The 16,853-nt window shown below is 41.2% G+C and overlaps 1 protein-coding gene across 5 annotated transcripts in view; it reads right to left on the bottom strand.

The window, feature by feature from the left end:
- Window positions 1-16,853, bottom strand: part of ccdc30 (coiled-coil domain containing 30) — a 156,511-nt gene that overhangs the window by 96,739 nt on the left and 42,919 nt on the right. For all 5 annotated transcript variants that reach the window (XM_060852015.1, XM_060852018.1, XM_060852019.1 and 2 more), the window contains one exon: window positions 1,159-1,248. In XM_060852015.1, the coding sequence (XP_060707998.1) occupies window positions 1,159-1,248 (90 nt within the window). The remainder of the gene's footprint in view (window positions 1-1,158; window positions 1,249-16,853) is intronic.

The raw sequence follows: 16,853 nt of genomic DNA, 5'->3' as shown, positions 1-16,853 counted from the left end.
TCACTAATTCCTCATGTCCCACCCACCCACAATAGCCTAGCATGATCATTGAGACAGGCTATGGCATCACTCAATCAAGAATTACAGAAACATTACAGAACCCAGACATCCATTATTCTGCAGAAGCACCCGAGCCTACACCTTTAAAATTAATTCCCAAAAACCCAGTTGTTTAGTCTGTTGCTGTCTGGCTTCCTGAGAATTTCCAGCATTACTATTGAATGACAAAGTTGTGGCCTAGTAAATTCAGAGTTGAGACTTTTCACTATGATTAAAGAGTGATTATTCATAGTATCAAAACAGCCTCGTGCACGCAGACTCAGCCAGTAAAGTCAGCTGGCTGCAACATGCCATTTCACCATGCCAGGGTGCATTTGAGCATGCGCCGCTAATGTCACCGGGCTGGAGGTGAGGAGGAAGCAAATCTCTGACGAAGACGAGCCTCTTCTCCCTGATGGTAACTGCAGAGTAGGGCCCCTCAGGAACTATACTCACCCTGAACCATTATCACCTTACTGACCAGCCCTCTCCACCTCCCTTACTGGCCTGTGGAGGGGCCCCAGGAGGCTGAGACCAGGGCCAGGGCTGCTAATACTTCCCCACAGCATAAACTGGCATGCCAACGTTTAAAATAGCTGCTGCTTTCTGTTACTTTCGAATTATGTTGCATTCCTCTTGGTGCACGTACACTCTTGGTCTCACCTAGAGGTGGTGTTTGCAGCATTCGTTTTTACATTGAGTTAATCAGCAAACCTAACTCCACCATAACCCTACCAAATATCCCACCTCCATGCCAGGATAATCAGCTTGAAAATTCCACAATGATATACTCTTTCTAAGCTCAGTCTGCCACAAGCAACCCAACAGCCAGTTCGCTCAAAAAGCATAGCACTTTGTTGATCCCACTTAATTCCATGCCGAACTAACCAAATACCTATCTCCAATGTGAGCACACTAGCCACCCAACTCCATGCTGAATCCAGCAGCCATCCTCCTCTACCCTGAGCCCATCAGTTTGGCTACTTTGTTGAAACCTAACCATAACATAGGTAAAACTTAACCATAACATACAGCAGGACTACAAGGGAGGAAACAGGGACTATGAACTAGCTGACATCATATAAACTCAAATTTGCTTCATACTTTTTCAGTATTTACCTTATTTTCTGGTTTCAGCTGATCCATTTTATTTTGCAGACTACTGGGTTGTTGTGCCTGTGCTGGCTGGGCTTTTTGAAGGTTGTCAACCTATTGAGACACAACATAAAACAGTGTAAACTGTTATTGAAACACATGTTGAAATGAAGAGGAAAATAGGAGGATATAAAAGAGATAAACAAGTGCAAGAGTGAGAGGAAATGCAACAGAATGAGAAAGAGAATTGAGAGAAACGAAGATGACAGAAGAGCTAATGTTCAATGACTCCCCGTAATGTTGAAGGAATAATTAATAGGTACATCAGGTGTGTCTCAAATAATTATAACGTGACAGACTGCCTAAATCTGAGAGGTTCAAATTTACACATGACAGTGTCATGAGAATAATTTATGCAGTGGTGAGAGTTCATGCAAGATTGTTGTTTCATAGTTTCATTGAGGTTATTAAAAGAAGCTGCAATTGCTGGAGCAAGTTAAATTGCTGGAATAAGCCATTTTATAGGTATTGACTTCGTCTTTAGTGAGATATTTATGCTGGTGAGCATACATTCCATGAAAGAACTACAAATTAAGCCCGATAAGGTACATATAAGAGCAATGCAAATAATCCACTCCCAATAATTAGAGGACATCGTACCCATCAACTTGTCTATGAGCAAAATCTCAAATTGCCTAATGCAATATTGCTCCTGCTCTGGATAACAGTAGAAATTGTTAATTTGTATGCAAAAAGATGGGCTTTCATCACTGCTGAGTTCTTGGATAAAACATGGAGTGCATCAAGGCATTATGTAATTCCACGTGATATCAAATTTAATTCAGGATATTTGGTACCTTATCAAAGAGGGTCATGTGAAGAACCATACTTGCCAAATGTAGCAATTAAATTGTTCATGCTTCATAAGTAATCAGAATTAATTATAAAATTTCACACAGACTCCAAGCATCCATTTGAGGTAAACAAGGCGTCTCGTACCTCCAGTGTATGTGTCTAATGTTGAAGGTGCTGAGAAAAATCTTCAAAAATGTAACTCTGTTACTCCCTCCACTGATGCTCCTGGGCCTGATGAGGTTATTCAAATGTTTTCTGCTTTTATTAATAAAGAAATTAGATATTCAAACAGAATTTGGAATGTATTCGGTATTGGTTGGGAGGAAAGCAATGGTAGATATGCACTGACAAAAATCCTGGTAAGGCTAAAGCAAGGCTGATTGCTGGAGGGTTTGAAGAGTGATTGGGCGATATAGCTGTTGGAGTCAACTCTCCCACAGCTGGAAAAGAAACTTTGAAAATCTTTTTGCCATATGTTCATGAGAGCATCAATTGTCATAAAAGCCACTTTTCATCACTGAGTGATGTTTCCTGGATAAATTACCTTTTGCAGAGATTTGCTTTGATGAAAATAACTGATGTTCAGCTAAAAGCAAATCCTATAAGGTCAATGGTACCATAAAGGAAAGTTTCCAACCATCTTTGTGGTAAATGTTGATGATTTCAAATAGGATGGCAATGTGGAATTTTATAAATGTGTTATTAATTAAAATTATTAGTGTAGGATTTAAAATTAGGAATCAGATATGTAGGGCATTTAAACATATTGAGCTGAAAATGTGTTGCTGGAAAAGTGCAGCAGGTCAGGCAGCATCCAAGGAGCAGGAGAATCGACGTTTCCGGCATGAGCACTTCTTCAGGAAGAAGGGCTTATGCCCGAAACGTCGATTCTCCTGCTCCTTGGATGCTGCCTGACCTGCTGCGCTTTTCCAGCAACACATTTTCAGCTCTGATCTCCAGCATCTGCAGTCCTCACTTTTTCCCATTTAAACATATTGTAGATATTAAGCAGAGCAGGTCTAGAATAATTTTAATTTAAAAAAAGTTATTTTGAGTGTTAGTCACATCTCTGTTAATTATTTTAGACTCTCATTATAAGCTTATGTTATATCAAATAAAGAGATTGAATAATTGCAAATTTAATCAATTGAATTAGTTTGGCACTCAGATTGCAGTAGGTGTTAGTTTTGATGTGTTCAAGTTAAGAACTACGGTAAAACAGCTTAACAGGCAAGAAAATTCAAAGGCAAGTAAAATGCTGAAAGAAAAGCCCAGAGAAGTATATACTTGAGCTGCCATGCTTAGTTGACACAATGACTATGAACTTAGTCATTTTTAGTGAATGCTGCACACGTTAATCTTTGTGATGAATATTCTAGTTCAGCTAGTTTCATAATATCTCATTTGGGTTAAAATAAGTAATGTCTTTTAGCTTATGAAGCTGAAAAGGGTTGTCTTTCATACTTTGGCTGGAGAAACATTGGCTCAAGTGGATGTACTGTCTATCAAATTCCATTTTCATTTCAAATAGTTTGCAAGACTGTATAACGGGTGTACTGAAGATTGCTGCATCTGTCACAGAGATAATCATCTACTGTGGGCTGAAGTGCATTTTAGGAAAATTGAGTGAGAACATGTCAGGGATTGATTTTGCTAGTTTGAAGCAAATGTTGGAAAGAAAGGAAAGCTTTAAAATTAAATGGGTGGAAGCAAGTCATCAATACTGTGATTGTTTTGCAAAAAGAAAGGCATATATTATTATTTCTATGTAACTTAAAAACAATCCCAGTATTTTCCATATTGGCTATAATTCTGCTACTGTGGGATCTAGGCTATATTTATCATACATAACTCATTATAAGACTCTTTGCAATCACCAACAAGAAATGAAATTGTGACACTTTTTCACAAATATGGGAAGCAATTGGGCTTAAAGTAAAATCCCAAACTATTGTAGTTATACAGCACCCAGACAGTGGAATATAGGGCTGGATTTTACCGTTTCTTTTAATTCATTAGCAGGATGTGGGCATTGTTGGCTGGGCCAGCATTCATAAATGCCCAGAGCACAGCTAAGAATCAACCATGTGGATGTCGGTCTGTAGTCACTTGTAGAACTGATCAGGTAACCATGAATGATTTCCTTTGCTAAAGGACATTACCCAGATGGGTTTCTCCTGACAATCAACAATGGTTTAATGGTTATCGTTAGACATTTAATTCCAGATTTTTATTGAATTCAAATTCCACTATCTGCCATGGCAGAATTTGAACCCAGCTCCCCAGAACATTACCTGCGTTTTCAGATTTATAGTGCAGTGCTAATTCCCTGCAATCTGATGGAAAAAGTGTTTATGAGCTCAGTGACTCAGAAACCCGCCATACTAACATGCCAGTTCACTGCCACTGTATGAACTGCTGTTTATAACGAAGGCTGCTTGATTTAGTGTTTTAGAGGGAAATCACTCCATGGTCTCACCAGAAGAGCCTGCTGTAGTTAGCAGGTATTGTTCACTGCATATTAGCAATTTGTTACACGTTACATTAGCATGATGGACATTGTTACATAGACTTGCATAGGCCTGGTTGTTAGGTCTCACTTCTTTGAGATTCTAAGCTGTTCTACTTACAAGTCTATGTGTCATAGAGTCATAGAGTTGCACAACATGGAAACAGACCCTTCAGTCCAACTCATCCATGCTGACCAGATATCCCAACCTAATCTAGTCCCATTAGCCAGCACTTGGCCAATATCCCTCGAAACCCTTATTAATATACGCATCCAGATGCCTTTTAAACGTTGCAATTGTCCTAGCCTTCACCACTTCCTCTGGCAGCCCATTCCATACATGCACCAACCTCTGTGTGAAAACGTTGCCCCTTAGATCCCTTTTATATCTTTCCCCTCTCTCCCTAAACCTGGTTCCCTCTAGTTCTGGACTCCCCCACCCCAGGGAAAAGACTTTGTCTGTTTACCCTATCAATGCTGCTCATGATTTTATAAACCTCTATAAGGTCACCCCTCAGCCTCTGAAGCTCCAGGGAAAACAGTTCCAGCTTATTATAGCTCAAATCCTCCAAACCTGGCAACATCCTTGTAAATCTTTTCTGAACCCTTTCAAGTTTCACAACATCATTCCAATAGGAAGGAGACCAGAATTGCATGCAATATTCCAAAAGTAGCCTAACCGATGTCCTGTACAGCCGCAACATGTCCTCCCAACTCCTATACTCAACACTCTGACCAATAAAGGAAAGCATACCAAATGTCGTCTTCACTATCCTATCTACCTGCGACTATACTTTCAAGGAGCTATGCACCTGCGCTCCAAGGTCTCTTTGTTCAGTAGCACTCCCTAAGACCTTACCATTAAGTGTATAAGTCGTGCTAAGATTTGCTTTTCCAAAATGCAGCCCTCGCATTTATCTGAATTAAACTCCATCTACCACTCCTCAGCCCATTGGCCCATCTGTTCAAGATCCTGTGTAATCTGAGGTAACCTTCTTCGCTGTCCACTACACCTCCAATTTTGGTGTCATCTGCAAACTTACTAACTATACCTCCTATGTTCACATCATCACACTGGCAGGTGTTTATACCATTCCTTCAGTATTAACAATTTCAGACTCTTTCAGACCTATATGCCACAGAGTCAGCTGTGATGCAGCGATATTATGCAATGAGCACCCTTAATTGAAACAAAATGAGGCTTCTGTCACTATCTGCAAGGAAATCCCACCCAAGTTAGCTGCTGGCCAGTATGATTGGGAACTGGGAACTATTGAACCTCCAATAAATTCCCAAGGAAGAAGAGTCTTGAAGTCAGGACTCAAAAGTAAATCTGGTCTTCTGGGCCTGGCTGGGACAGTGGGGTTGGGTGGTGGGGAAACAATGGGAAGGCCACCTTCTGTATTTTGAGACCCCAACTTTAAATACTGCAGTGGGTGGCTGTTAAATTCAGCTCATAATGTCTCCTAGGATGTGAATTAAGAAGAAAATTGTACATTAATAGGAAATTTAGCTAATCTAGCTAATCATTAACATGAAGCTACAACTTTCCAACTATACATCTGAATATTTCTTTGGAGTTTTGTACCAGCCAGAGAACAATGTTAATCTCTCTTCACATCTTGAAAAGGCGTTTTGGTGAGCTGATATTTTCAGAGTTATGAAATATAGTTAATATCCATAATATTACTTTAAATTAATTTACAATTAATTAATAAGACAAAAGAAACCAAGTTCAAAGCAATAAGAGATACATTTAGAACAAGTACCAGGAAATTCTTCATACATAGTGTAATGAAGACAAAATCCTTTGAGATGTTTCAATGGATAAATTTAAGTGGCCTGAATGGTCTTTATCTGATATAGTCTCATGGCCTTGAAACAGTATTCAGGATTATTAGTCTTGCCACTTTGAATTAGCCTTATAGTTATCTTCTCTGCACCACTTTTAGTTTGTATTTTCCTCCTGTGAATCTGTATCAGAATTGAATACAATATTCAAGCTGTGACCTGACCAGAAGACAATGCAGCTTCAGCACAATGGTCTTAATCCCATATTTCTTGTCCTCACACCACATTTCTCACTTTCTCCTGATTTAACCATCTCTCATTTATCCATCTTTCTATTTCCACTCATCTATCCTCTATTTCACCTCTGATTTTTCAGTAAGGCTTCACGTTCTGTTTGCTTTGTGAACTGCTAATAGCTGGATACATCACCTCCATATTCTTTTTTTTCTCTCTTAGCAAGTTTAACACCACTCGTTTGGTATATCCTCATTTTATTTCTTCAGAGGCCTTGCGTTTATTTATCATGGTGCTGCCCAAGACTAAATATTGCCTTGGTTCTCCTCTAATTCTTTTGCCATTCCTTTACACTCTACTACACTTGTTAATTTGGTTTCATTTGTGAATTTGATTGATTTACATTATCTTTCTGAATGGGAAATAGTAGGTGTACATTTGATTCCAAGCCTTTGTATTCAGTTGTGATTGGGTGTTATGTTAATACATCAGACTTCATTCCTATCCTTGGGTAAGGTCTTGACTGTCTTTGGCCCAGATTATTTCCATCGGAGATCTTGTATTAGGCTGGAAACACTATTGAGACGTAGAAATATTGTTTCCACTGCGCTTAATTAGGGTAAAGGTACAACTACCTCAATCAATGTTAGAGGGCATGGTCAGGAGTAACACAAGAGTTTCCATATGCCAATCCACCAGCAGGCCAGTAAGTTGGTAGAAGTACAAGCAAACCACTCTACTGTTATCTGCACTGAGTACTTCAGGGTCCTTGCTAAGAATGTAGCCTGGACCCCAAAAGAATTTTTTTTAATTAAACATTTTTCAGAATGGAAACTTGGAACAGGAAACCTCACCAAATTGATGGGCATCATAATGCACACACCAGTAAATATTTGAATGAGGGATCCTCCCCAACTCTGCATGTTTTGCACTTCACGCCGAGTACAATTGTGTAGTTTGTGTTGTCCATGTAGCACCCTTGGTCCTGGAGAAATGCTGTCTCATTTTTACTGTATCAGTTGTATATGATAGAAATGACAAGTGAAAAGCTACTCTACTTCAGTGGGTTTCTCATTGGTTTCCCCTGTTGCGGACATCTTGCCACAAAGACCTTATTATTGCATCCATGGGCTTGGGGTCTTTGTAATTAGTTCATCCTCACTACCAATCCTGTTGGATCTTTAAAAAGTCTTGAATCTTCTTTGATAACCTCTTGTTGTAATACTGGTGTACTTCTTATTCTTTGTACATCAGCTTCTACAGCATCATATTTTTAGTTCCTTCTTTGTTATCTAAGTGACAGTCCTTTATAAAATATTCAGATCCTTGTTTTCCTCCCCTCTGTACTGTTGTAGAATTTGTATTATGTACTTGCCTTACTCAATATTGTCTTATCAGGCCTTATTAAGGTGGCAGTTCTTTCCTGAGATATTATCCTAGATGCTTCATAGTATGTTATTAAAAGTTTTCTATTTATTATCAAGTTAGATTGTCTTGAATATTATCCAGTATTAGCTCCTCTTATATTGAAACTGGTTCTTTTAAAGATTTTGTAATGATTTGCAGATCATCTTATCCTGATCATGGGAGTAATTTGGAAAGAAACTACTGTACTGTGTCTTTTATGGGGTAATTATATAAACATTTGAAGCACAGAAAGATGCAGTTTAGCAGAATAAATTTAGAATAATCTAGAAAGTACTGAGACAGGCATGATGGGTTAAATTCCATATTCTCTGCTGTAAGCTTCTATGACCTTGTGTCAAAATGGTACTTGTAACGATATCAACTGGGTGGATCTTATAGAATATGAGTTCCCCGATTAGAGTCATAGAATCATAGAGGTCTACAGCATGAAAACTGGCCCTTCAACTCCAACATGTCCATGCCCCTCAGTTTTCACAATCAATCCAGTCCCGTTTGCCTGCAATTGATCCATATCCCTCCTTACCTAGCCCATCCATGTACCTATCCAAATGTTTCTAACAAAATTGTACTCGCTTCCAACCGTTGGCAGCCCGTTCCATTCTCTCACCACCTTCAGTGTGAAAAAGTTGCCCCTCTGGATCACTCACTTCTCACCTTAAACCTATGTCCTCTAGTTTTAGACTCCCCTACCATGGGGAAAAGATGTTGGCTATCTACCTTATCTATGCCTCTCATGATTTCATAAATCTCAATAAGGTCATTTCTCAGTCTCCTATAATCTCCTATAATATATTCTCTGCAGTTCAAGGTTCAAGCCTGCTAAAATATGCCTTCCTGTCTTTGTTGTAAGGCATCATCTTACTCCTGTTGCAACCCCTTTTTTCAAATATTACTTAATTCCCAACACATGGGAAAGAATTTGCAATGTTAACATTAAACATTAACCCCAAATAAAATTAAGGAAAATGAACTGAGACCACAGCCATGCAGTTGTAATCAATCATACAGTTTTGACCATATTAGGCATCAGCAAGAGATGATGGGGCTAGATTGTGAGCTTTTTTTTAAGGGAGCAATTACAAGAAATTGGGAGTTTAATTGCGATCAAATGGTTTACATTGTTCAGGGCTGATAAACTAGAAAAGTTACTCGTGGAAAGCTTTTATGTTATGGGCGGCACAGTGGCTCGGTGGTTAGCACTGCTGCCTCACAGCGCCCAGGTTCGATTCCTGCCTCAGGCAACTGTCTGTGTGGAGTTTGCACATTCTCCCTGTGTCTGCGTGGGTTTCCTCTATATGCTCCGGTTTCCTTCCACAATCCAAAGATGTGCAGGTCAGGTGAATTGGCCATGCTAAATTGCCCATAGTGTTAGGTACATTAGTCAGGGACAAATATAGGGGAGGGGAATGGGTCTGGGTGGGTTACCTTTCGGAGGGTTGGTGTGGACTTGGTGGGCCGAAGGGCCTGTAGGGAGTCTAATGTTATACAGTTGTACCACTCATCCCTTTTGTACAAGCCCAGAATATTACTGTCTGAGCGTAATACAATTTTCATATAAATTATATAATGTCCCTGCTGTTATAAAAGGCATGACTCAATTTAAAATAAATCAACAAAGACATTTAATTCAAACACATCATGATAAGGTAAGCATAAGCTTTCCTTTCCTGTTCTAGGCTCCAGCAGTCAAATTCTTTTTGATTCTGATGGGTGATGCCAGGAAATGGGGGTCAGAGGCAAAAGCAAGGTCCAACTTTCAAAGACCACACTCATGCCCACCATCTGTGCCACCAATTGCCACCAAGTTATCTCAATTGGAGGCCAACCACCAACCCCTGCAGGTATGGTATCCCATGGCAGCATTGTCTCCCCGTGCCCCCCCCCCACCACCCCACCACCCCCGCCATTCCCGGAGACATTGGAAGAGTTGGCCAGAAGAGGAAATTAGATTAGATTAGATTAGATTCCCTACAGTGTGAAAACAGGCCCTTCAGCCCAACAGTCCACACCGACCCTCCGAACAGCAACCCATCTAGACCCATTCCCCTACATTTACCTAACACTACGGGCAATTTACCATGGCCAATTCACCTAACCTACACATCTTTGGACTGTGGGAAGAAACCGGAGCACCCGGAGGAAACTCACACAGACATGAGGAGAATGTGCAAACTCTACACAGACAGTTGCCCAAGGCAGGAATTGAACCTAGGTCTCTGGCGCTGTGAGGTAGCAGTGCTAACTACTGAGCCACTGTGCCAATAATTGGGCGAGTGTAGTAAAAACTCATCCCTTTCTCTCTGATTCTGCTGGGTGAGTTTCTCGAAGCACCAGCAATTAATGGTCACATAAGAGCCTCTACTCACCACCTGCTTCTCTGGTGGGCCAGAAATGTGGCTAGCTGACATCTGGGGGTGGAATGTTCCCATCTGTGCTGTGGCAAAGCTCATGGTGAGTATGGTAACAAAGTAAGGTGAGAATGAAAAAACATTAGAATCTAGACATTGCGGTAAACTCCCTCAATTTTGCCCTCAAATCTTAAATGGTGTCTTCAGAGTCTGGTTCAATCGGGGAGCCTTGGCTGACAGATAAGGAGCGTCAGACATCCTATTCACTCTGAGAGCTGGTTCTGACAGGGTTGGATCACTGTCAAGGACTCTCCACGTGTAAATAAAGGGTGACAGGATACCAGCCTCTTGTCGTTATTTCCGTTCTGAAGAATGAAAAGCACACTCCTGAAGAAATTCTCTCGCGACAGCTGTCTTTGAGTCGAGATAAGCGTTTCTGGCATCATGCCATTATTTGGGAAGCTTTACTCAATTAATCCTGTCGTCAAAGACTGGGCTCACGATGTGGAAAGAATGCGTTATTTTTTTCCAGCAAATGGCACTGGGGCTGATGAAAAGCAACACATAATTCTCCTGATAGCTTGTCAACCCGTAGCTTTTTTGATCGTTAGGAGCCTAACTTTCCCTGATGCACCAGATACAAAATCCTTTCAAGACTTGGTGCATTTACTTGAGGAAGACCCCAAGCCTCCTCTAATTCTGAGATGCTATTGGGTTTATTCAGCAATTTGGGAACAGGGGAATCCATATCAGGATATTTGACTAGCTTAAGACAACTGTCAGAGGCATGAAACTTTGGTTTAACTCTTAATGAGACGCTGAGAGGCCATTCAAGGCCATGTGAGATTAATCATGTAACCATGCAAAAATGCCAACTAGCTGAAGCCCAATTGGACATTAGAACAGGCATTATAACTGGCATTACAACTGGAAATTGTGACAAGTGGAGCATATAAGTTGCAGGGTATCCCAATGGAAGTAGATACCCTTGCCAGTCTGACTGAGCTTGGAGAACAGGACGAGTGAGGCAATTGCATAGCCTCACTCATGACATATCCTGAACAGAGGGACTCTCAGTCAGGACCACAGCAAAACCCAAGCCTCAGACAAACGGTTAAAATTTTCTTCAGGATCTGGGCTAGTAAGCCATTGTAGTTGCTGCCAGTATGCAGACTCGTGACAGCAAAAGTGTCCCAACTGACCTGAATGGAGTAAAAGAACACATGGGTCAGTATCCAGGAGACTGCACATCCTGGAAAGTCCATTAACATAGATTCAGAGTCATAAAGATGTACAGCATGGAAACAGACCCTTCGGTCCAACCCGTCCATGCCGATCAGATATCCCAACCCAATCTAGTCCTACCTGACAGCACCCGGCCCATATCCTTCTGAATCCTTCCTATTCATATACCCATCCAAATGCCTTATAAATGTTGCAATCGCACCAGCTTCCACCACTTCCTCTGGCAGCTCATTCCATACATGTACCACCCTCTGCGTGAAAAAGTTGCCCCTTTTATATCTTTCCCCTCTCACCCTAAACCTATACCTCTAGTTCTAGACACCCCCGCCTAAGGGAAAAGACTTTGTCTATTTATCCTCATCTGGTTAAATGGTCACCTGTTTCTAATGCTGGTCGATACCAGTGCTGTCGTTTTGGTGATCACAGAACCAGTCTTTAACAAAATTCAGTCTGGACTCCAACCCTTATGTTTGTGCAAGACTTCAGCTAGACTGAGAATGTATATTGGGGACCTTTACAGTTTAAGGGTACAACTTTGGTTCCAGTTGAGAAACAGCTGGTTCAGTTACCACTGATTGTAGCAAAAGGCTCGGGTCCAAACTTGATGGGACAAAATTAGTTGAGAAAGATTCACCGAGATTGGCTGAGAGAAGTCCTAATTAAATACCCCCAGAAATTTTTCAGGGAAGTCTAGGAACTATCAAAGGAGCCAAGGCCACCTTGCATGTTCACCAGAAAGCAAATTCCATGATTCTGCTCCCCCGACCCCATGCCATTTGCCTTATGGGCAAAAGTAGAAGCAGAAAACAGAAGGCTGAAAAGCAAAGGAATCATCAAACCAGTCCAGTTTTCAGAATGGACAACAGATTGTGTAACTCGATGATCGATTTGCCTTTATGGGGATTTTAAATGAACTGTAAACTGCTTTTTGTAGATCAGCAAATAGCAAATCCCTCGCATAGAAGATTTATACACAAAATTGGTAGGGGGGTTGTCCTTCACGAAGCTGAACATGTGCCATTCATATTTGCAATTGTGGTTAAATAAGGATTCCAGAAGTATGTTTCAATTAATACCCGTTAGGGACTGTACCAATGTATGGGACTGCCATTTGGGTATTGTCAGCCTATGTAATTTCAGTGCATGATGGAGAACATTTTACAAGGTCAAGTCCAGGCCCCCATTTATTTAGATGACATGCTAATAACAGTGAAGACCAATAAAGAGCGCTTAGAGATCTTAGACATAGTCCTTAGACATTTATCTCAAGCTGGTGTATGCCTCAGATGGGAAAAATGTGTGTCTCAGGGACCCCAAGTGACCTACTTTGGCTACAGAGTCAAGACCAGGTTACATCAATTGGAAGACAGCAAGAAAGGCAGTTTATTTCAGGGGACAAAGTTTAGCTTAAGGAATGGCCCTGCATGAGGCATGGCTGACGCAAGGCCAAGTCCAGTGATGTATAAAGTTCAGGTAGGTGCAATGGTCCTGAACAAGCACATGGACCATGTGAAAGCTGCAAACTCACAAATGGTTGGGAACAAAACATGCACGCTCCTCAACAGTCTTCCCAACTATTCCAGAACCCATGGGTCTTCCTTCTCCATCAAGCATTGAAGCCTTTGTCGCCTGATGGATAGAATGAATTTCTTCCGAGACACTCTGGGCGCAAGAGCTGAGCTGCCACCCATATCAAAGGCAGAGTTAGAGGAACCTGACCCAGTGCTAAAACATTCCTGGAGGAGCTATGGAAAAAGAACCGGCCTATGTCTTTGGATCCAGAAGTTGAGGGATGGAGCGATTGTAAAGAGGTCAACCAGTTTTGGGCTATTAATCAGGTCCAAACAGGGAGCCCTAGCTGAGAGATAAGAACAGGAGTGTTAGATATCTGGTTCATGCTGAGAGCTGGCTCTGAGCGAGTTGATTCAGTGTCAAGTACTCTCCATATGTAAGTAAAGGGTGACTTGGTGATGGGTTACCAGCCTCTGTGGAGTTATTTAAGTGACCCCATCACTTAGGTATTTTTTTTCCATGTCTGATTAGCTGTCTGGGCAATTAACATTATCAAGTCAAAATCTAAATGATCTTTCATTTTATCATTATTCTGCCAGTTAAGACAGCAGCCATTTCATTCACTGGTTCATAAACTAGTACACATGGGCATTGCTAATCAAATTAAATCAACTAAATCACCCACAAATATAATGCTTCAGCTGGGATATATTTTCTCACTTCTTCACACAGTAACCCACTTTTACTTTTGCTTTGAATCAGTGTCTATATAAAACATGCAAAATTATTTCTGTTTGTTTTATGCGTTATAGAAGTCAATTCAGATTAACTAGTTGAGAAGTATATCTACCGATTCCTTTCACTTTCCTTAAGTCATTCACACTTACAGCAACACTCCCAAGTTTGGCCTTATGCACACCGAACTATCTCTATCAATGCATTGGACAGCAATAATTGTCGTAGCGGTGCACTCCCCTCTACATTCATCTGCCTGTTCTTTAATTGGTTATATCTGTTTGTTATGGCACTCCTTCCTTCACTGATTCTTGTTCATCTATGATTATTTCTATCTATGCTTTGCCCTTCTCTCTGCCTCACAAGAATTCAACTCTACCAATGTCCTATTTATCCTGTTCTGCAAAATTTTGTCACCAAATGGTTCTAGGAAATATCCTGTCCTTCTGAACATTTCCCCCAGCACTACTCCTAAACTTCCCATCACATCTTTAATATAAAGCTCCCCTTTCTGCACCATCACCTCAGCCACTCTTGGATGCATCGTTGACGTCTTTAGCTTTTTTCCACCAAACTGGTTTAATGCACACAACAATCCTGACATCTCTAAAATCTCTCTGCAAGATGAGGGTAAAAAGAAATGTTTTTTCTCTCAAATGGTCATAGGTCTGTGGAATTCCTTTCCCCAGAGAGTGTGGAGGAAAGGTCATTGAATAGTTTTAAGATGAAAATAGAATTTTGATTAGTATTGTCAGATATGTAGGAAATGGAGATTAGACCACAATCAAATCAGCAATGATTTTATCCAGGGATGGCTTAAGGGGCTGGAGGCCAACTCCATCTCCTGATTCATATGTTTGTATATTCATATAAGACATCCAGCCGGCTCTTTTCTGTGTCACTGGTTCCGAAAGAACCACAATTTGTGACCATGCCTCTCCCTTTCCAAATAGGTAAACAACATGCACCTTTGGAGCCAAATGCTAGTCAGAGTCAGCAATTTCAGGAAATAAAGGGAGTGAATGGGCAAAGAATGTTTTTTTTAAGAAAACAAATAAGTCTAAGTTAACAATTTTTTTTCTTATGCTTCCCAATGGGGATAGTGGTGAGTCAATCCCTTGTCACTCTTACGCACCTTTTCTCAGCCAATTCTGGTTGTTTTCATTATTTCCACTGGAATCATGTCAAATTGGTGAAAATAGGCATAAATATTCTACCCATTTGATTAGCATCACTTGTGCAAGGAAATACCAGTGGAAATAAAATCATATTTCCACTGAGGACACGTCATAATGGCAGTGACATCACAGTACAATTGTTATATATCTCCATGAGTGGCACTGACACAGTGGTTTTCAAATTTTCTTTTATAGGGACCGTGCTCAATTCTGAAGGACAAAGTCTCCTAACTCAAAGGAAAGCGCACAATGGCTACCCGAAACATTTTCATCAGCATACAGCAACAGAAATAACTTAATACAGAAATCTGATGACCTGAGGATCCCACAGAAGTCCTTTCCAGAGCCCCACTTTAAAACTATGGATATGATTTGCCTCCCTACCTGGAGGTGGTGAGAAAGATGGCAAGGAGGACCATGGGTAAATTTTTCAACTCACCAATTAATGGCCACTTAAGGGCCTCAATCATCTGCTCTGCAGGTGGGCAAGAAAGATATCTAGTTGACTGGGTAACCATGGCAACCTGCCTGTTTGTTGAAGAGGGAGCCTCCAATTCCTCCAATTTGGGGGCAATCAGAGGCACAGAGAAGAGGCAGGAGTGTGGCCTTTAAAAGCCAAACCCCTGCCCTTGCTACTGATCCCCTGAATGCCATCTCCACACAAACCTGTGAGATGAAGATATAAGGAATTTATTCCTGCCACTGAATGTTCTGCAAGTAACCTCGACCTGATGGACCTTGGAACCCAGAAGCTCCTGGCCTCCACTTGGGCAGGAGCATCAGTAGGTATAGGAGCCAGTGTCAAGGCCTTAATGAGCTGATTTACAGGTGATCCAGTGAATTATCTCACCAGTGGAGGGCAAAATGTTAGTTGCCACTTAACGTGCTCACCCTTACACTCTGGGGCAGAAAAAAAAGCAATCGCATCCTATGTCATGACCACTGCGTGTCATTATATGACTCTAATAAAGTTTAAATTCATACCACTGAGCTGATATAGCAAAATATTCTTTAACAATATTGGGAATTCTACATATATGTTTACATTTTTGATGACTTTAGCTTTCTTATTCCCCTACTCTCCTGAAGATGCTGCTTCATGTTGAGTTGCTGACCCACTGGCACCAACTATCTTTTGTTATCATATTCATCAAACCTCTGTTTTGAAATTGTCTTATCATTGAGAATTAATAAGCTACTTGGGTGCGACAGATGTCTCACCTCACCCCAATTTTGACCTTGCCAGATATTCAGTGCTCAGGACAGAATTTCCCAGATGGTGGACTGGTTCTCCCCAATGTACAGAGATTCAGTAGGACACACATCCATGTCAATAATAGTTATTTATTGGGAGTGTTCATCAGCGAATGACAGAATGTTCGCCTCTCACTCAGAAGTTCCATCTCCAAGATCTGCCAGCCTATCTGCGTTGCGGTAGGCCAGGAATGGGACTACAAGCAGTGCCCAGATCCTAACTCCTGGAGTACAGTCCCAGATCAGTGTAGGCAGTATCAGGATGGCACTCTTGGGCCAGGGAGAGTGGGAAGATAGTGGGAAAAGTAAGATAGGATTTTTGATGGAGAGGCTGGGTAGATGGGAGCACTGACAGAGAGAGATTTTGGATGGGATACCTGATGTCAAAAAAAGAGCCCTTCAAGGAATCACCCACCCACTTCGTGGGCCCAGGCCCGAGTTAAATGATTTGGCTGGCTTTCTACTTGCCCTGAACTATCCTACAAGCCTCGAAATCTAGGTCAGGTGAGGAGCAGCCCCAAGTAGACAAATGTACCTCAGCGAGGCTGGGTAGGCTGCTCTAGGTTTCACCAGCTCTCTGAAAAATTTCCGCTGGGATAGGCAGGAGTGCAGTGGGAAGGCTATCAATGG

The sequence above is a fragment of the Hemiscyllium ocellatum genome, chromosome 37, assembly GCF_020745735.1.
Source record: "Hemiscyllium ocellatum isolate sHemOce1 chromosome 37, sHemOce1.pat.X.cur, whole genome shotgun sequence".
NCBI classification, from domain to species: Eukaryota; Metazoa; Chordata; class Chondrichthyes; order Orectolobiformes; family Hemiscylliidae; genus Hemiscyllium; species Hemiscyllium ocellatum.
This window is presented reverse-complemented; position numbering and strand designations above follow the sequence as displayed.